At 42.7% G+C, this 21,343-nt stretch overlaps 1 protein-coding gene across 2 annotated transcripts in view; it reads left to right on the top strand.

Moving 5' to 3' along the window:
• The first annotated feature begins 4,090 nt into the window (after positions 1-4,090).
• IL7R (interleukin 7 receptor) overlaps positions 4,091-21,343 on the top strand; it is a 216,852-nt gene continuing 199,599 nt past the window's right edge. For both annotated transcript variants that reach the window (XR_012656075.1, XM_032779924.2), the window contains exons 1-2: positions 4,091-4,278; positions 10,957-11,083. Coding sequence is in view for 1 of the 2 variants with exons in the window: in XM_032779924.2 (XP_032635815.1) it covers positions 4,176-4,278; positions 10,957-11,083 (230 nt within the window). In the remaining variant the exon portion in view is untranslated. The remainder of the gene's footprint in view (positions 4,279-10,956; positions 11,084-21,343) is intronic.

Genomic DNA, 21,343 nt, shown 5'->3' on the forward strand with positions numbered 1-21,343 from the left:
CAGCTGTTTGTAGCGGTAGCAGACTGGGTGAAAGGACTCCTGGTCTCATCTCAAAGAATATATTCCTGGATCACATCCTGCATCCCCATGTGCTACGAGCTGGCCAAGGTACCAGCCCCAGCACTTATGGCACATTCCATGAGGGCACAGGCCTCGTCAGTGGCATTTCTGGTCCAGGTCCGGATACAAGAATTTGCAGGGCAGCAACTTGGTACATACACTCATGTCTCATTATGCTATCCCCCAGCATGCCAGAGATGATGCACCATTCTGCAGAGCGGTGCTCCCATCAGTGATCCCTTAACTCCGACCCCACCTCTGGGGTGGAGCTTGGGAGCCACCTGATTGGAATTGACATGAATGAGCATTTGAAGAAGAAAAAAAATGGTTACTCACCTTCTTGTACCTGTTGTTCTTTGAGATGTGTTGCTCACGTCCATTCCATTACCCGCCATCCTACCCCTCTGTTGGCGTAGCTGGCAAGAAGGAACTAAGGAGGGGCCGGGTCGGCAGGGGCATATGTTCAGCACCAGGAAGGCACCACTCCAGGAGAGTCCACAGCCAACCCAATGGAAGCTGCTAAGGGAAAACTTGCCAATGACTGTGCACACGGCACGCACACACCTGATTGGAATGGACGTGTACAGCACATCTCAAAGAACAACAGTTATGAAAACGTGAGTAACCGTTTTATTCTGGAGATGGAAGAAGGAAAGATTTATATGTCAAGCTGATTTCTTTAAAAAAGAATAATGGTAGCTGTTTTGAGGTTTGGAATGTAAGAAATAATCCCATCAGAGATGGATTAGTGAGAAAAGTGCAGGTTAGTCAAAGGTACCTGTTAAATTGTGTCTAATCACATAGATCTGCAATTTATCAGCGGGCTATCACCACCACATGTGTGTCTGTGAATGTACAATGTAGCATATATTGTCCAAAGTTATTCTGGGTGCCACCTCTGTTCTTGACCAATCTGAAACAATTTGGGAGGGGCTGATTTTCTTAAGGTCCCCCTAAATTTTCTCATAACGCTGAGCATGCGCACATGCACATATGAGCACACACAGTTGGCTGACAAGAAATTTTCAAGAAATAAGAAACATATATATTCTGCAAAGCTTTTTTAAATTATTTCAACTCCTTCACCACACTGCATTTTTTCTTTAGCCAGTCAGGAGAGTTCAAGAAAAAGAAATTCTGCATATATGTAATTCTATGGTCTGACTGAATCCTTTTTGTATAGCTTACGCCTGCTTACCAAAGACCATTATTAATTACTGTTACTGATAATAATCCTAGCCCCAATCAGGATTGTGCTAGAGACTGTATAAACACATGTGAAGATTAGCTCTATGGTGTTCAGAATCACTTTGGAACAAAGGTTATTGAAAGCAATAGGCTTTATTCAGTGACACAGTTGCCAGCTGCCCCTACATAATAGAGCATGGGCTTCTGTAGCACCCCTTTCCCAGACTTCCTGTCTGGGATCTTAAATCACTTAAAGGTACAGTTCCCAACGCCACAGGCTTCCTGCCCAGGAAAGTTTACTCCACAGTGTTTCCCCAAACTAGCTAGGAACTGCATGAATTCCCTCACATTTTCCTTCCATATTTTAGGACTCAAAGACCCAGGACTTAAGTTTGTCTCAAAAACACAAATGGTCCTTTTTCTCAAAAAGTTTTTAACTTTTATCTTGAAGCTTTACTTAGTGGGACTTAGGCAGATGCTTAAGTACATATTGAATAGGGATAGACTTAGGTAGTTGCCTAAATGTTTTGGTGGATCAGGGCCTTAGTGAAGGGAGACAAAGTCCCAGAACAGATGGCTTTTGAAGCAAAGCTCAGAAAGCGAAACAAAATAGATGTTTGGTTTATTTCTTTATACTTTTTTTTTCTTTTCTTTGTGGTCCCCGGCTTTCCCACCCAGAGAAAATACAACTGTGACAGACTGGAAATTCCCCTGAACAACATTGTTCTGATAAGAAGATTGCACAGGCTCAACCAAAATATTATGCCTAAAAAGACTTTTTCTTTCAGTTTGCTTTGCTGGAGAGAGAGAGAGATGATCAAAGTGATAGTCCACTTAAATGATAAACAAGAATTTAAAGAGAGATGGTGTCATTTTTGTGTGATTCATGATCAGAATACAATTCATGTGTGAGGTCTGAGGCTTTAATAGTTGCATCTGGAAATGCAGCAAAAATCAGTATTAGTGAAGAGGTTCATATTCTTCTAATTTTGTGCCTATTGTTGGGCCAGATTCTGGAATCTTTACACAATGTTTCCTAAAATAAAACACCCTGGACCTGGGCTGCAGGTAGAGCTGGGGTTAGAGATATAAGAGGTTATCTCATCCAAGGGACCTGAAGAGGGGAGATTGCATAATTCAAGGTTGCTTGATTCAAAGACCATCTGACCTCAGTGGGCTTTAGATCAGCCCCATGGAAACCCAAAGGACGACCTGGAATAATGGCTTTGTTGTCAAAATCCCACTGTGAATGAGCTGCTGAGGCTAGTGACATCACCAAACAGGGTGGAGACTCTTGGGGGTTTGCCAAAGTGACAAGTGGAAGGAGGATCTCAAGGAGGGAGATCTGGGAATGGGAGTTGGAGGGTCAGACAGAATGGCTGGCTAGCCTTGCCTGGAGAGGGGGGCTGACTGAAGAAGGGTTAGTAGAGCCCTGAGGATGGAAAACCTGAAGAGAACTCAGCATGGTGTCCTGAACCCCAGCAGTTCCTCTCCTCTTAGATTGTGATGGGCTCTGGAGGGGAGAGAGTCCTCAGGAAAAGTGAGGGACTCCCACGGCCATCCCAGTAACCCAGCATCATGGGCTGGCACTGAGAAGTGACATCAGATAGAGACAGGTCATGGCACCTTGTGAGTGTATATTTGTAAATAGTTTAACTTGAGCTTCTTAACTAACATAGAGTAAGATGAGAGGTTTCAGTGTATAAAACTATTTCTTTAATGCTTCTATGTTAGATTATATTTATTCTTAGCATAATAAGTAAGACCTGTCATTTTCATGATCTCTATGCCTAGGCCTGATACAGGCTACTAAGTTATTTAGACTCTTGACTGCCACTTCTTAAAGTGATGCTACATAATAATTACCCCATGCAACAATGTAGCTCTGGGTTTTCCTGATCTTGGAGATAAAAGGCTAAAACTGTTTAACTCTAACAGTCTAGAAGAGATAAAGAGTGAATATATACTGGATGGTGGCAGCAACAGTACCAAATTAACTGTCACTTAATAGATTTGTGTGGCGGTGGTTCACGGAAAGGAAGCAGGGCGTCACAGAGGCTCACAAACACTAGCCCACATTAGTCAATGACTAGTCTGTCCCTGAATTATTTTGGTGTGTGTCGGTGTGGAGGAGTTGGAGACACAAAAAGAGGGGGAGGAAATATTTAACACCTCTTCGGTGTGTCTCTGCAGCTTGCTTGCTTTGCGTCTGTCTTTTAAGTTCTGATCCTGAAAACTGGGAGAAGTTCCAGATTGCTTACAGATCAATCACACAAGTAAGGGTTTGCAGGACTGACCCTTCAGATTGCAGTCTTCTTGGAGCAGCAACTGTGTTTATTTTTGTTTTGTGCAGCAGCAAGCAAGCTGTTGGTGTTTAGCAAATAATAAATAATTGCATTTATATTTATGAATAATAATGGACAGCTCTTAACTACCACTTTGAGTCTGGGAGATCTCACAGCGCTTTACACATTCTCCATCCTGGACAACCATGTATTCACACTGTAACTGAGCCCCTAGCTCTGTGGTATGTCTGGTCTTCCTGGACCGTAAGCCATCTCACAAAAGGGCCCGATCTTGCTCTTGCCAAAATCACTAGAAAAAATCCCGTTGATGTCAGTAGGAACCAGATTGGGCCTTTAGGGCCTGATCCAAATCACACTGAAGTCAGTGGGAGTCTGTTTACTGACTTCAATGAGTTTTGGATTAAGCCCTTAGTTTGGAAGTGGGAGGCATTTTCAAAATAAAAGTTCCACAAGTATTTTCACTCTGGCTTCCTGGCTCGCTCTGCTTGTCATCCTTTTCAGTGTGTTTACACTTCCCCCTGCCTGCGGTTGCTTTATCAGACCAGTGGGTTCACACTTCATCCTGGGTATAAAGCAACAGAGTCAACTCCTCTCTCACACACAGGCACGCGCACACCAAATATGCTCAGAATGACACGGACCAGCACAGCGTTTGTCATTTTACTCTTTTTTCTTCTTCATACCACTTCTGGAGAAAGTGGTTCTACCTCAGAAGATGAGTCTGGTGAGTCATTTCACGTTTGCGTGCAGGCTCAAGAATAATTTGAAAATATGATTTCTAATGAGATCCTCAAACTTCGACAACATGCAACTGCAGCCGTTAAACAGAATGGGTTAACATTTTAGCTGTTAGTTTTGCCTCTCTTATATTCTTTATGCATGGGATTTGTGTGATTCTGGTGGATTATTTACACAGGTATCTATCGATACTTATACCCGGTCTTGCATCCTTCTGCACCTCAAACTCCTATTAAAACCAGTGAAAGAGTGGGGTGCACAAGGAATGCAGGATAGAGCCTACTTAGTCTCTCTCATTATAGTTAGCTTTTGTATAAGAATTACGATTGTTTAAGGCTGGTAAGTAAAGAATTAGTTCATTTCATTATGTTTTGCAAATACATGAAAGTGCCATATGAAAAGGATAAGGCACTGATTCTGCTCTCACAATTCTCTTAGGGGAAAATGTTTTAAAGTGCCAGAAACAATCCAATCTGCTCCCCCCTACAGGCAAAAAGTTTCCTATTCAGAAGATTATTTTGAGCCGTGGAGATAAATTATCTCAAGCAGGGAATGGCCCTATGATGCAAGGGATGTTCTCTAGTCCCCTGTTTCGGCGAGGTGGGGCAAGGGGGCATCATTTAAATAAGGAGCTGCTAGGAGCTACCTGCAGCACATCACTGATGTGTGTTTATCATAAAGGCACTAGAATTACATTGGCCATTACAGTAGTAATGACCTTAGTTCAACAACCTGAATTATTTTGCTTTGACAGTTAAAAGTATTTTGCAGCAGAAATCATCAAATTTGTAAATACTCCATTCAGTTTAGACATTCTGTACCTAGTTCTGCACTACATTCAGGAAAATTTCCCATTGCCATCAATGAGATTATTGTCTGACACACAACTTGAGACTCAGATCCTTTAAACTGCGTAGGACCTGATCCTGAAACCCTTTACTCACATGAATAATCCTCACTCATATGAGTAGTCCTATTAAAGTCAGTGAGACACTGCAGATAAGAACTACTGACGTAAGACTAGTCTCTCTCAATTACCAGTCATTTAAGTACCTAACATTTTGTTATTAGATGAGTAGCAGTATGGGTTCTGTTTTTAATGGTGAGGTAATTACTGTGTATCAGTGCTAACTTTTAGATGTAACTCCATTACTTCCCTCTGTTTTTCCCGTCTGCAGTGACATATATTTATTATATCAGAACAAGTACATGGCAGTTTTACTGGTTAGAAGACTATAAAGAACAAACTAGTTTACAGAACTTAAACCTATTTATGATGTGTTTTTTCTCTATTTGCTTGTATTTACATAATTTGCAGCTGATCAGTACCTGATCCTGCAATCCCTTATTCAGGTGAATGGTCCCATTGACATCAAGATTAATACAAATATATTGAAATCAGTGTCTCTGAAATCACTGGGACCACTCAACTCTGACATATATTATTAACCCTGCTCCCTTTCAGTCAAAATCGCTTTGCCATCAACTTCAAAGGGAACAGGATCAGGCCCTGGTTAAAAACAGAAACAGATCCTGAAAACCCTTAGTCATGTGTCCCAGTGACTTCAATGGCCCAGCTCACAGGGTAAGTGTTTGTAGGATGGGGTCAGCTCACATCAGAACTATTTTAATTTAAGATAACTTTTAAATACAGCAGATATTCAATCAGAGGCCAGCAACACCATGGCAATTTAAGGTCCTGATCCTGCAGCCATTACATCTGTGCTTAACTTTATTGTTAACCAAATATATTATTGATATGACACATATTAATATGCATTAAGCCCACAATATCAATATGACATTATATTGTCTCTATATTTCTAGCAGTTACACGGCCCAAACTGACCTATATCTTTTTATAATTCTGTTCACTTATGCTAAGCATTCCATAACACTTTGCAAAGCTAAAGTCAGCTTTGGCATGTGAAAATAAGGGACTTGTAAAAGGCAAAATACTTTAATGTTCTACTACGGTATAAGCTGAGGAGCTACCTTCATGGACCAGTCCCTGAAATGCTAGTATCCAAAAAAAAAAAAAAAAAAGAAAAAAGATAAGGAAAGGCACAGAAAAACAAGTTAAGGGGCTGGGACAAACTGGTGGGTTGGATTTTAGTGATGTGTAAAGAGTTTTGTAACTTATAAAGTCATCCTAAAAACACTCCTAGCTGAAACACACTTTCTCTGTGAGGTGAATTTAACAATGCTGCACAAGACGGCTTCCCAGAAACTGGTATCTTACTGAGTCTTTCTTCCTGTACGTTCTCATATTAGCTTTTAGCAATAAACCTGACTAACATTGGTCGTTTGGTCTCTAGAATATATTTCTTAATGGATCAAAGTGTAGTCAAGTAATTGACTATACAATTTATCAAGGGTATGTACTGTGAGTAGTCCTATGAACATCAGTACACAAAGTTAAGAATGTAAATAAGTCTCTGCAAGTATTTATATTGCGGTGGTGCCAAAGTCCCCTATCAGGATTGGGGCCACATTGTGTTGTGTACTGTACAAACAAGGAAAAGAGCCAACTGCCTTAAAGGGTTTACAATGTGAGTGATTATGAGCCCAGTTCTTCTCCTATTGAAATTAGTGTCAAAGTTCCCCACTGATTTAAATTAAATCAGGATTAGGTGTTAAGTTTGAGTTACCTATGATCTGGGGGAAAGGGTCATGCTCCTGCAAATTTTTACTGACGTAAACAGACCTTATTCACATCATTAGTCATGTAGAGGTCACTGGGGCCATGATTAAAAGCTATTTATGTGAGTTAGAATTGGCAAGTTCAGGAGTCAACAGGGAAAGACGTATATTGTTGATTGTCAGATAGCAAAATTTAATTTCAAGCTGTAGAATAAAGTACTTGAAAAGTCCTTTTAAATAGCACATATCATGCAAATTGCTAATCTATTTTACCTGATCATTTTTTACGTTTACAAATACTTTTCATGACTCAAAAAAGTTGCATTCACAGTGCAGGCATTCAGTGCCAGATAGGGTGATCAGATGTCCCGATTTTATAGGGACAGTCCTGATTTTGGGGACTTTTTCTTGTATAGGCTCCTATTATCCCCCACCCCCACCCCGATTTTTCACACTTACTGTCTGGTCACCCTAGTGCCAGACATTGCAAAGCAGCTGCCCTCCTGCTTTAATCCTAGTCTAACATCTGAAGAACCCCTTTACTATTTAAACATTCAACAGTTCAAATGCTAGACAAAGAAGCTCATCTTCCTTCGATTATTCGCTCTCTAGGACAGCAGATTGTATTCTGATTTACAACTTCTACCACTTGAGTCCCATTCTTATGGGTACTGAATAAATACAACTTTTCAGATAATTGTAGCAGCTGTCAAGAGGATTCTTATTTGAGAGTCTTACTTGTTGATGTGATACAATCCATAGATTTATACATATTATGACATGGCCTTTATTTACATATATAAAACCACCATGCAAAACAACGTCGCTATATAAGTAATAAACAATAGTAATAATAATTCACAACAATGTTAATGTTACTCGTATGTAACCAGAATTATAGATAACTCAAGTCAAGTAATTGTATCAGAAGCCTTAAGCGTGCTGCATAGTTTCTGGTCATATAGGACATGAGTATCTATATGTGACTAGATGGCTCAGAGGAATTGCGATAGACTTTCACCTCTATTAAACCAGTCCAAAGCCAGTTCTAGACTAGTACTGATTGGAAGCTGTCTCTCTTTAATAGTCAAGGTGAAATAAATGTCATGGTCTTGGTCCAGGTGTCCATGTAACAAAAAATATTTCTACTACAATTGGCACTAAATGGCAACCTTGGCGTTTCTATAGAATAGAATCTCAGGGTTGGATGGGACCTCAGGGGATCATCTAGTTCAACCCCCTGCTCAAAGCAGGACCAAGCCCCAGCTAATTTTTTTTGTCCCCATCCCTAAACAGCCCCCTAAAGGATTGAACTCACAACCATGTGTTTAATAGGCCAATGCTCAAACTGAGCTATCCTTCCTTCTAGCTACAAATGAGCCACAAATGAATGGACATAGAGAATGATTATTGGGATTACTGCTACTGACTGGCCAATTGCACCTACCAGTTGGGTGCGGTGCTAAACTATGAGAAAATAGCCTATTAGTATTTTTACCTTGTCCTGTCCCATCCCCTTCCTGTCTGCATGTTTCCTTCATCCGCCTGTGAGGTCTTGGCATTCAGTCTGTAAGCGCTTTGGAGCAGGAGCTGTCTTTTCTGATATGTGTGTACCATGTCTAGCAGAATGGGGCCCTGGCTTTAAACTGAGGTCTCTAGGGCAGTAGTGTAATATAAATAACCATGAATAATACCTCATCTCCCTCCAGTTCAGAGTTGAGGCACGTTGGCAGGGCAGTGGAGTGATGCTTGCACAGCTGCACCCCGGCTGTACCTGTTCTGTGGATAAAAGAGGACTTCCCCTCCAAAGGCATCAATCCTACATCTTTCTCCAGCATTCAGTTCCCCTAAATAATAAAAGAAGATGGTGGGCCAAGAAGGATGGCTCTTCATATATCATCATTCTCATCCCCAGAAAGCAGTAGGGAACAGAATTTAATACAGCCTGGCTTTCAGATAGCTAATGCTCACAGGACCCATTACGGAGAACAATACCACTGCTTCTTACCCACTTTTCAGCTAGCTTCTGTGCAGAGGTGCTGAGGGGAGGAAGCACTTTCCATTCTTCCCTAGTGGACCTGCCCTGGTGCCATTCACAATCTAAACCTTCATTATCAGTTCTGATGAAATTGGGGTGGAAGTTGGGATGGAAATATTTCTCTCAGAAGTTTGTTTATTTTGCTATCCCTGATCTGACATGTGAGAGCTTTGGCTATGAAACATGCATCATCCAGTCAAATAGCAATTGTTTTATGACTCATCAAGGCAAACTTTGAAGAAACAGTTTTATATGACAGAAAGTTTGAGATTTCCCTGAAAGCCTGGTGGTATGACATTTGACAGAAACGGCTGGCACAGTCAAAATGTGCTGCCGTGCTCAACCGCCTGTGCCAGCATAACGGGATTTGAAATGAGACCTCTAAAATTCTACCTTAATTTTCTAGCTCTTATCAATAATCTGACAGCAAAACACAAGTATCAGTTCCATTTCATATAAGTTGGGGGGGCATGAGCTATTTGCAAAGAAAGGCGGTTGAGAAATTATAGAGGGTTCAGCGAAGAGCCATAGGAATGATTAATGGATTAGAATGGATTAAAGAAATAGAAAACATGCCTGATAGTGATAGACTCAAGGAGCTCAATATGTTCATCTTAACAAAGAACAAGTTAGAAGGTCATTTAATCACAGGCTATAAGTACCTACATGGAGAACAAATATTTCATAATGGGCTCTTCACTCTAGCAGAGAAAGATATAACACGATCCTGTGGCTGGAAGTTGAAGCTAAACAAATTCAGACTGGAACTAAGGCCTGGGGGTAATTAACCATTGGAACAATTTACCAAGGGTCATTGTGTATTCTTCATCACCAATCAAAATTGGATGTTTTTCTAAAAGATTTGATGCAGGCATTATTTTGAGGAAGTTCTGTGGTCTGGGATATACAGGAGGTCAGACTAGTGATTACAATGGTCCCTTGTAATCTATGAATATTCTCAGACAATTTGCAGCCTTTCTAGACAACTGCTATTTGTACCTGTTTAGCTACTATAATGTAATTATGCTGGTGTAACCTCCAGTGTAGATGTGCTATACCAGAGTAATAAGGTGCTTAGCTTAGTTTGAAACACCAATACAAATAGCCCCAGCACAGACAAGCTTTAAGTCTTGGCCAGAAACTCCCATTCTATTTCAGTCCTAAACTTCTCAAACAGTAACTTTTATTCTTGCCAAACCGAGTGATGGTAATATTGTGTGAAAAATGGAGTCTAGGATGCGTCAAGCTAATTTTCCATATAAGATTTATGTCTGGAGATTGATGCTATATTCTGGGAATCCTGGTTTGTTACTGATGCTCCATACACATTTCTTACTATGCCTAACATGTTATGAGATATAACACCTTCAAAATCACAATATCATGATTTCTAGAAAATACTGACAGTTTTTGAAAATGGATTAGTTCCCACTCTTCTCTTGGTCTGAGGTTTGTACATGGTTCTTACAATTAATATTTGGCGACCTGTGACTAATATGGCCATCTCAAATTCATGCAGATTAACACTATACACTATAACATCACACTGTATGTGTATTGCATGCATCAAAGGGAGTTCTATGTACAGAGGGCTTCCAAGATCCAATCAATATTCCATCTTTTATACTATGATTAATGATAAAAGCCAAGACTGGCATATTTCTAAACCAATAAGTTAGCTCCTGAATGATGTCGTTTTATAACTGATACACTAACTACCCTGTGTGTCCTTGGGTATGAGTGTCAAAATGGATGGAATTCATCCTTTGTGCAGAAGGATGACATTTAATAAGCCCAGAAAAAAAGAAAAAGAAAAACCCTTTCTATGATTTTATAAAACTAAAATGTGGGGCTTAGACTACTGGATTCTTCTCCTTTATATAACTTCTAATAAAAGAGCCTGTTTCATAATGAAACTGTTAAATTGTATTTCAAACAAACACAGTCAATTGCTTCATTAACATTCCGTATATTTCTCGTTAGATGATGAATTAGAGAACATGGACATTGAGTGTTTCAGCCAGCTGGAAATTAAGGAAGACTGTCACTCCCTAACATGCAACGTTACAGAATTGGACCTTAACAATACTAACGTTAACTTTACAGTATGGTAAGAAGCTACATACTATGTCAGCTATCACGGTACTATAATTCCTGAATACTAGTAATCAATATGCCATAGGTTGGAAAGCATGGATGGAAGAACTGGGAAAAGTTCTGATTCTGAGTTTTGTACCAGTTTTGAATACAATAGTCTGGAAAAATCAAGAGTTTGGTCAGTCAGAATCCAAACTCCAAATAGGAAAATTAATCAGCTCAAAGGAATTTGTACAAAACACGCCGATAACTTTGTAATGTACATAATGGGTCTGATCCTGCTCCCACTGGGCCAGAGTCTACCTGGTTGTTATGCAGAATGGCAGTATTGCCACTGACTTCATTGGGAGTATCTTAGTAAAATTCAGCTATACAGACAGAAGAGGGTGAAGAGGAAGTGTCCATTATTTAAATCAAGACAGAAATTAACCAATCATCTCCATGCACAGAAAACATGCACTAGAATAAATATTCTGTACAAAATGTGCACAGTTATCAATGAAATCAGAGAACTTTGCTTCATGATGGGGCCATAGCAATATTTTCAACCCTGTTTTTGTCACTGAGGCAGACTTTGTCAGACATTTGGTTCTGTGGTTTACTTTTGCTTTATCCTTTGGCTTGTTTTTCCCGAAACTGAAAGTATGGTAACAATCAGCAAAAGAAGGGGATTTTTCAGCATCCAATTCTTCTAATAGTTGCTTTACTTGTTTTCTCTTATTTGTTAGAATTTTTTTATTTTCCTGACAAATGAAATAAAAATTGAGACATGGTGTCACGGAATCCCCAGGTGATGCTCTGGAACTGATCCCTATGAAGCCAGTCAGGACTCTGGTGAATTCTCCTCCCTGTGAGCGAACTGTCTTCAGGGCAACAAGCTCACACGGCTTCACCTTCCTAGATCTGACCTTGGAGCATTCAGCATCCTCTGCCTCTTTGTGCGCTTCCCACAGCGAATCCACCCAGGCAGGGTCTTGGGGAAGCCAGAGGGTCCTGCACCCCCACTTTGCAGTCAGAATCACCTGCCCGAGGAGATAGGAGAGAGGTATGAGATATGGTGGCATTCGGATGCCACCTGCGTTCTAAACAAGTGTAGGGGCCGGGACCAGGGAGCACCCTGGCTTGATGGTAGCCCAGGGTGTCCAGAAAGGCCATTGCGCTGTCCTGCATCGAGGGACGTGCATCCTGAAACAGCCCCGTGGCCATGTCAGTATCTTGGTCCCGGGCTGTAATAACTACGGCCTGCGAGGAGGCCGACTCCTGACCGGGCTGGCATGGAGGAGCCGCAAACATGGGCACCGAAGTGCCGAAAGATCGAGCGCGCTCTGGGTCTTGGGGACCGGTGCCTAGACGGGGGGTTACGGATACCGCGACCGCGACCGGGACCTGCGACCACTCTGTGCCAGGAGGTCGACGGGACTCGAGCCTTATGGCGACGATCGGCTCCGTGAACGACGTCCCTGTAGCGGTGCGGAGCTCGACCGGTGCCGGCGAAAGCGGAGCGGGGAGTGAGAGGCAACCGCATCGTGGTGAGCGTGCCGCGAAGGCGAGCGGTGCCGCGAACGGCGAGGACGGCGCTGAGGTGAGCGGTGCCGGGTGAGCGTGCACGCAGTCGAACGGTGCTGAGGTGAGCGGGCCGTGACGGCGAGCGTGCAGAGGTGAGCGTGCCGTGAGGCCGAGCAGTGGCGTGAGCGGGGCAACGCCGAGATGTTGAGGCGGCGACGGGAGTGGGACTCGAGTGGCGGCCATCCAGAGCTGTGACAGAGGGCGACGGCGGTAAGAGCGGCTTGCCTCTGGAGAGATCGCGCGGACCGGCGGTGCGAGGGCACGGCGGTCCGGGTCAGTCAGGGCAATGAGGTCTCTTGCCGCTGAAAAGTCTCCAGCGTCGAAGGCAAGGTTAGCTCGACCACGCCGGGCCGGGGAGCTTCAGGCGCCGGACTCGACGCCCTGTGGGCTGGAGTCAACGGGCCGGTTTAGGCGGCGCCGCAACGGGGCGGTGCCGGGGGTCTGCCTTGGTAGCAGTCTGTGCCTGCGGTGCGGGCGTAGAGGAACTGTCCGAGGCTTAGCGACTTCGACCTCGGAGAGAGGGAGCGGCGTGGGGCTTCCTCGGCGTCGGCTGCGCCCGGTGCGAGGAGCCTTCGCGGTGCCTGACCGTGCTCGGTGGCCGAGGGGCGGCGTCACTCACTTGCTGGCTAGTACTCGGTGCCGGCGAGGGTGCTAATGCGCTTCCATAAGGAGCTGCCGGAGTCTAGCGTCCGCCCTTCTTCGTGCGCGGCTTAAATGCCTTGCAAGTGGGCATTCGAAGATAAGTGCAATTCCCCAAGCACTTAAGACAGGAGTCATGGGGACTCCTGTTGGCATTGGCCTATTGCAGGCAAACACTGCTTAAAGCCCGGCGATCCAGGCATGGCTACGGTACCGGCGCGGGGTAGGGGAAGAGCCCGACCCGCGAAAACTATTACTAAAAAAACACTAACACTATAACGTTAAACTGTCAATAAACTAATTAACATGTAAAACAAGAAGATTAAGTAACAAAGAAAAAAACGAGCGATTAGCTAGGGAAAATGCGGAGGTCAGGAAACTGCACTCCACTGTTCCAACGACCGACATGGGCGGTAAGAAGACTGAAGGTGGCCGGGCGGCTGGGTATTTATACGGCTCCATGGGGCGCCACTCCAGGGGGCGCCACCGACCCGCTGAGTGTTGCTAGGTAAAATTTCTCCGACGGCTGTGCACGCGGCGCGCACACACCTAACTGGAATGGATATGAGCAATCACTCGAAGAAGAACAAAACATGCAAGTCTAAAGCCTAATACACTAAGAAACTGAATACAGGTAAATCTCACTTCAGAATGTTCCAATAACTTCTTTCACAGACTAGATTCCTTCTTAGTCTGGGCCACCCTTTCCCTGGTACAGTTCTTGTTAGCTCCTGCTCAGGTGGTCACTAGAGGATTTCTCATGACTGGCAACTCCTTGTTCTGTTCCACCCCTTTTATATATTTGGCACAAGGTGGGACTCCTTTGTCCTCACTTTGGATTCCACCTTTCCTTCTAAATAGAAAAGCACCAGGTTTACAGATGATGATGGATCCCAGTACCAGGTGACATGGTCACATGCCCTGTGAGACCCCAAGCCTCCATTCTTTCTGGCCTGACTCAGATGAACACAGGAAGGCTTACAAGTAAACAGGGCCATTTACAATCAGTTGTTCTGGTCAATGGGAGCCATCAAGATTCTAAACCACCATTAATGGCCCACACTTTGCATAATTACAATAGGACTTTAGAACAATACTTCATACTTCTAGCTTCAGACACAAGAATGATACATTCATACAAATAGAATGACCACACTCAGTAGATTATTAGCTTTGCAATGATATCTTACAAGAGACCCTTTGCATAAAGCATATTCCATATTCACATTCCAAGCTTATTTTCATAAAGCATATGGAGTGCAACATCACACTCCTGGCTCATCTTTTGAAAAATAGCATTTTTGTCCACAGATCAAGGGTATTTCACACTAACTGCTCATTGTCAGGATGTCATTTATTAAATTAGGGAAGCTTTTTCTCATAACTATCGTTATCATCAGCTGTATGACAGGCATATACCCTGCCTCAGTTTCCCCTTTCTTCTGCTCATGAACAGAGTCTCTCAATGGCCAATAGAAAGCCCACCTCCTGGCATAACCTATTGACAGCCACCAGTGCAGTAATTCCCCCCAAAACCCTGGTAGTAAAACCATTCTCATTAAACCCACACTAAACATACAACAGTTTTTCCAGTCCCCTCTTCAGGGACAGCACCTCCAGGTCCCTCACCCAAGACTCAATGGCAGCATTGTGTTCCCTGTTTCTTTTGCCCTGAGCCGGGGCCTCACTGATCAGGCCTTACTGCCAAAGAGTGACCACTCTCCTAACTGTTACCACAGCCCCCTACAAGAGATCTCGCCAGAGTTCCACTTAGGGTTGCCACCAACTCAGGTTTTCCCAGCATAGTCCCTTTTCTGACATAGCTGTCCCAGGCAATCTGTCAGGCTGCTCAGTACACAGCTCCAGCAGTCCAGTTTTATGAGCTCAGGATCATCTTGGATGTCTCAAGTTTTTGTATCTCCTGAGACCTTCCTGCCTGTTTGTCCAACCCTATTCAGGGAACAACTTTCAAGAACTGACCTCTTGTTCTAGGCCTCCTCCCACGTCCTTCTACTCAGGCTTTTACCCTGCGTGCTCCCCCCAGGCCTTCCTGCCTGAGTCTGAGCCTTGCTCAGGGCACATCCCTCCAGGATTCACCATCTTGCTTCTACTGACCAAGCAGGATCTTCTCCTTTTGCCTAGGGCCACTGTCCAGGCCTTCTCCTTGTCAGGTGTCCCCAGCTTTGTGTCTCAGCTCAGTTCTCAACCCTAGTTCTGCTCTAGCTAGCCTCAGAGATAGGTGGGAGGGATAGCTCAGTGGTTTGAGCATTGGCCTACTAAAGCCCAGGTTGTGAGCTCTAATGCTTGAGAGGGCCATTTAGGGATCTGGGGCAAAAATGCATCTAGGGATTGGTCCTGCTTTGAGCAGCATTTAACTAGGTCCCTTCCAACTCTGATATTCTAGGAGAGTTCAGATCTCTTGTGGCTCTGTCTATGGTGTCAGACAGCCATCTCCTGACCCAGATGCCCTCTTTTAAAACCCAATCAGGAGGCAGCTGACCAGTCACTGGTGCATGGGACTCCACTCCCTGTAACACATTTTTTCCAAGTTCCAATATCCTGGCCTAAACTTCCTATTTTATGCAGTGCATTTTCACTGTGATATATCACACCCTCCCTTCCTCCACTGTTCTTTTGTCTTCCACAGATTCTTTCATCTACGTCCATCCTTTCAAATCTCCAGTCTGTGCTCATTTTCCACCTGTAATACATCCCTACAGTCTGTGATTTTGTTGAGCTGTGAACTGCACAAATAATTAGATGTGGTTCTAAAAAGTGTGATCACAGCCAGCTTCTGAAAGAAATCAGTGATTCTTTGTTTACTTTTTTCTCCTCTGTTGTTATAAATGTATTGATCTTGAACTGTTGGAAGGGACCTAGTTAAATTGTGGTCATGTCAGCTGTGGTTGTCATGGTTAGAGGAGCATGTTGAAGAGAAACAGTGCCATGTAACTTTCCCCCTCATTTATTATCATTTAATTAACATGGTGATTCTACTTCTGCTGCCATCAATGGGAAGTTTTGTCATTGACTTAAATTGGATCAGCCACCACAAGGCTCATCTGAAGTGTATTTTTAAATTGAGATAAAATGTATTTTTAAAAAACAAAGTTATTTCAACACAAACTTCTCAAATTAAACGATAAAATCTATCCTCGGTTTTCCTTACACAGCCCCATAACTCCTAATGTGATTTCACAGACGTACCACTTGATCAGTACACCCATGGAACCAGAATTAAAAAACAATGGCCATATTGTGATCCCATTATTTACATGACATAGTACCTTATTCCACAAGGAGTATCACTGAAGTTCATATAAATAAAGGTAAGCAGCAGATTTAAAACAAGCAAAAGAAAATATTTTTTCACACAACACACAGTGAACCTGTGGAACTCCTTGCCAGAGGATGTTGTGAAGGCTAAGACTATAACAGGGTTCAAAAAAGAACTAGATAAAATCGTGGAGGATAGGTCCATCAATGGCTATTAGCCAGGAAGGGCAGGGATGGTATCCCTAGCCTCTGTTTGCAAGAAGCTGAAAATGGGTGACAGGGGATGGATCATTTGATGATTACCTGTTCTGTTCATTCCCTCTGGGTCACCTGGCATTGGCTACTGTCAGAAGACAGGATACTGGGCTCGATGGACCTTTGGTCTGACTCAGTATGGTCATTCTTATGTAGCAGAATCTGGCCCTTAATAAGAGATATCAGTGTGAGATTCTGGGAGCCAGCAGGGGAAAATAGCTGCCTAGATGTAGAGCTCCTGCTCAACCACAGTAAAATCCAATAACATCCACTATACTAAGGCCACTGTTTTTGTCTCTGGATGGTTAATCTTGTTGTTTAACATCAAAGCAGCAAATTGAGCCAATTTTGACACACACACACCTTTCCCTCTCCAAACTCCCCACAAATAGCAAAGAAACAGAGGCTTTTTTAACAGCCTGTGCAGGGCAGCATGGCCCAGGAAGAGGGTCCCCAGTAGGCCTAGATCAAGTCTATAAAAGGCTAAAGGAGACATCTAAAGAGCAGAACCTACCAGAGCATTAAATTAATCCTGAAATTAAAGCCGCGACTGCAGCATATTAAGTCAGTTTGCAGAGGCTAACCTCCAGGAACAAGTAGGCAGAACTAGAATATGTATCTTAGAAGACAATATGGACTCTGTTCGGATCACTAGAGCAACAATATCTGATCCAAAAGCTGCAATATAGAATCAGTGATCTGGAGGACTGGTCCAGCAAAACTAATATGAGAGTGGTCAGGCTCCCTCTGGAAGTGGAAAAGTGCAGGCCAATAGAATTACTTAGACCCTACTTCAGATTCTTTCCTTATACCTTGATACAAAGCTGAACATAGAAAGACCTCTCCACTCCCTAGCCCCCAAACCTTCAGCTAATGCCAGACCCATGGGATTTATATTCAGATTCCTAATATACAATGTGCAATAATCCAGCCTTTAAAAAGTCAGAGAAAAAGGAAACCTGAGTTGTAATGGGCATAAAATAATATTTCCCAACTACAGCTGAGCTGTAGTTAAACAAAGAGCTCTGTTCAATATGTCAAGGAAGACGGTCAAGGAGAAAGGACTGACCTATTTTATAGCCTTCCCAGCTATTTTTAAAATCAAGCAGGCTGGCCAACTCCTTGGCTTCTCCAAACCAGTAGAAGCAGAAAACTATATTGCCTCTATATAATTAAACAAACAAATTTACGTGGCCATGCGATTTTCCTTTGCTATTCAACCCTTGTGTTCCTGGGTTGTTGTCACCAGAAGCAAAAGGATTGGGAGAAGGTCCCACATCAGCTTTGCACCCTCCATATCCTCCATCTTTCCCATATGTAAAGCCAGGCAGAGCCACTGGACATTCACATACTCAGATCAACACACCAAATCCCTCTGAGCAAGAACCCAGCGGAGGCAGTCCCTGTATTGTATCCTCTAACTGAGACACTAGAGGTGATTGATTTGCCTAACAAACTGTTCAAATTGGGATTGGTCATTTATCAAACCAAATCTCTTGTCTCCATTTCAAATAATGGTTTGGTTTTTCATAGGTTATTTATTTATTTATTGGGGGAAGGGGTTGAGGGAGGGTTGCTGTCTCTATGTCTTACTCATAGTGTTTTTAAGAACAGCATACCAGTAATGTATTCAGTTTAAATTACTGGTGTTGATATTTGGTGACGTACCTAAGAAAGAGGTAAATATTTCAATTCTTGTGGTTCTTTAAAGAGCCGGCCATTGGAAGGTCATACACTGACATTTTGGACCCATTTGTCTGGAAGAGATGGTGGAGTAGTTTCTTCTTGCTTTCCACCTTTCATATTATTCCAGTGGATCCCCAAGCAGATGTCTGTCTAGTTAGACTCTAACATCCAATGCATAGTTATATGTGGATTTTAGCCCAGAAACCCTATTAAAATAGACTCTGAGATGTTCCCCTTTTGCAGGGGAGGGTAGTTGGGAATATTGATGTATTTTGCATTTAACTTGGGGAGAGGGGATGTGGTTATTTGGGCTTCCCCTTCTCTAACTTCCTGATCTTTTATTCCACCCTGACTAAAGGACACTGCTTTCTCGTACCTTTGCCTTTTCTTACACCCTCTGCCGCCTTGTCCTACCTCCTCTCAACTCTTTCTTACCACTTAACCTCTTGCCACTCTAGCTTCTTTTTCCCTCTGAAATCCTTATGAACTCCCCTTCACACTGGAGTCCTCAGCCTACCTGTACCCTTTGATCTCAGTGAGTATGGCATAAGATGTTCGTTGGGATACTTACCTAGGAGAGTACCTATGGCTAATTTAGTTAAAAGGGCTTCTTGAAACATAAAAGGATTTGGTAAAAAGGAAAATAATTGTCTCACTTAAGAAAGTTGAAAGCTGATATCGACTCCAGGAAACACACCTCACTGAGTCTGAGGCTGAAAAGATCTTAGAAAGTGTGGACTGGTGAAGGCGTTTTTTTGAAATTACTCAACCAGATCTTGGGGGTATCAGTCTTGTAAAATAAAAAACTGCACACACAAACCCTACCAACTGATAAAGACACTGAGGGAACACCCTTACTTGTTAAAGTTTGTATTTCTGATGTTACATACAATCCTATATGCCTCCAACAAAAATGATCCCTCCTTTCTCAATCAATCATTTTCGAGATTAATTGACTCCTCTCTAAAAAATTTGATTATAGAAGGGGACTTCAATAAAGCATTAGACTTGCTTTTGGACAGATTGAGCAGACCCCAACCATCCCAATTCTCTGCTATGCAGACCATTAATGCCCAGATAGAAGAACCGGGTGTACAGAATATATAGAGACTGCAGCACTCTACAGGTAGATACTACACCTTTTTCTCACCTCTGCATTCCACATACTCAAAGATTGATTATTTTTTGGTAACAAGTGGCTTGGTGAGCTCTGTTATTGACAATGAAATAAAAGTGATTATGATCTCTGATCATGCACCTTTGCCATTGCAGCTCTCAACGCCTGAAAAGCTGCAGGCAGCCAGAGGATGATGGTTAAACTCCTCTTTACTAGTAGACACACAATTTACAAACTTTGTGAAGGAAGAAATACAATTTTTCTTTGAAACCAGTGAGAACACCTTGGTCTCCTAAGTGATCTTGTGGGGTAGTTTCGAGGCATACTTAAGAAGCAGAATAATACCCTACTCCTTCCACAAAAAGAGAACTAGACATACCACTCTAATGAATTTCAGAGGAAATCTCAAGGAAGCAGACCATATGCTATGCTGATTTCATCCTCTTTGGGTAAAGTCCGAGGAGGACTAATCTCAGGTACGAAACCAATAAAATAACTGCAGCTCAGGCTGAATTTGCTTTGTTAAGATTAAAACAGACATACTGGAAATCAGGCAATAAAGCTGGGAAATTATTAGTGCACAGACTTGGAGTGAACTCACTAAAAGCTAAAATCCCCTCAGTTCACTCACGTCAGGCTGGATACTCACCAATCAAAAAATATTAATGTACAGTTATCCAAATTCTACCAATGGGTGTATTTAGAGGAAGACCTTACGGAGAAATCTGTCACAATTTTGGCCTCTAAAAAAGTGTGGTATCTGGTTGCTTCTAAGTTTAAATGTCATTCCTTCTGACATTCAGAGTCTTCAGTTTGGGGTAACACCAAAATTTTAATTGCCTGTAGATGCATTCTATTGCCTCATTGGATTAACAAAGAGATTTTGAACATAAACCACATAACTAAAAATGATTCCTTCATGCTTTTTCCTCACCTTAAGGAAAAATCCCAGCTGGAGCCAAAGAAGGAATGGTAACAGCTTCTACTTAAACCTGCTCTACAACACCAGTTTGGCCTACCTGCTTTCGCAGCACCAGATCCCCAACCCATAGGGCTTCCTGAAAAAGTAACACTACCTACCTATGCCATTGGCCAGTCTATATTTCTATCTATGAAGCAAGTTGGCAATCAGCAGTGGCAATATTAGAAAGCAATGGGAACATGAGCTATCTATTTCCCCAACACCCAAGGAAATCAGTTCCACCACAAAGCATTGCTCACTGGATTTGGGATTAGGATTGATCTGTCAGAAAATCCTTTGGAGGATGCACTAGACTCCATGTAGATGTTTCATGTCCTGTGCAGCCAACTCTGCCAAATGCTGAGGTTGCAATGCAGCAGGCTCTAACTTATACCACTTAGTATGAGATTGCCCTGTCATCCATCTTCTTTGAACAGAGATAAATATTTAGGCCAATTTCTTTCTGTCCAGCAACATGGAACTTCAGGCTGGCCATGCCATCTTAAGGCAGGCCAATCTATCTTGCAAATTGAAATCTTTTGACAAACTTTGGCTGGATAGAACTCTGATCATAGCCTAATGTCTAATTCTACAATGACAGAAGTAAGTCCCAAGTGTGCCAACTATGAAAGAATGGTACTCTCACTTGTTCAGCCTGGTGCCAGTGGAATAAAACAAGTTTTCCAATAGAAACAACCAAGATATATAATTTGAAAAAATGGGAATAATCTATTAACTTTCTCATGAATACAACCTTTTTGTTTTTGCAGTTC

The sequence above is a fragment of the Chelonoidis abingdonii genome, chromosome 6, assembly GCF_003597395.2.
Source record: "Chelonoidis abingdonii isolate Lonesome George chromosome 6, CheloAbing_2.0, whole genome shotgun sequence".
NCBI lineage: Eukaryota > Metazoa > Chordata > Testudines > Testudinidae > Chelonoidis > Chelonoidis abingdonii.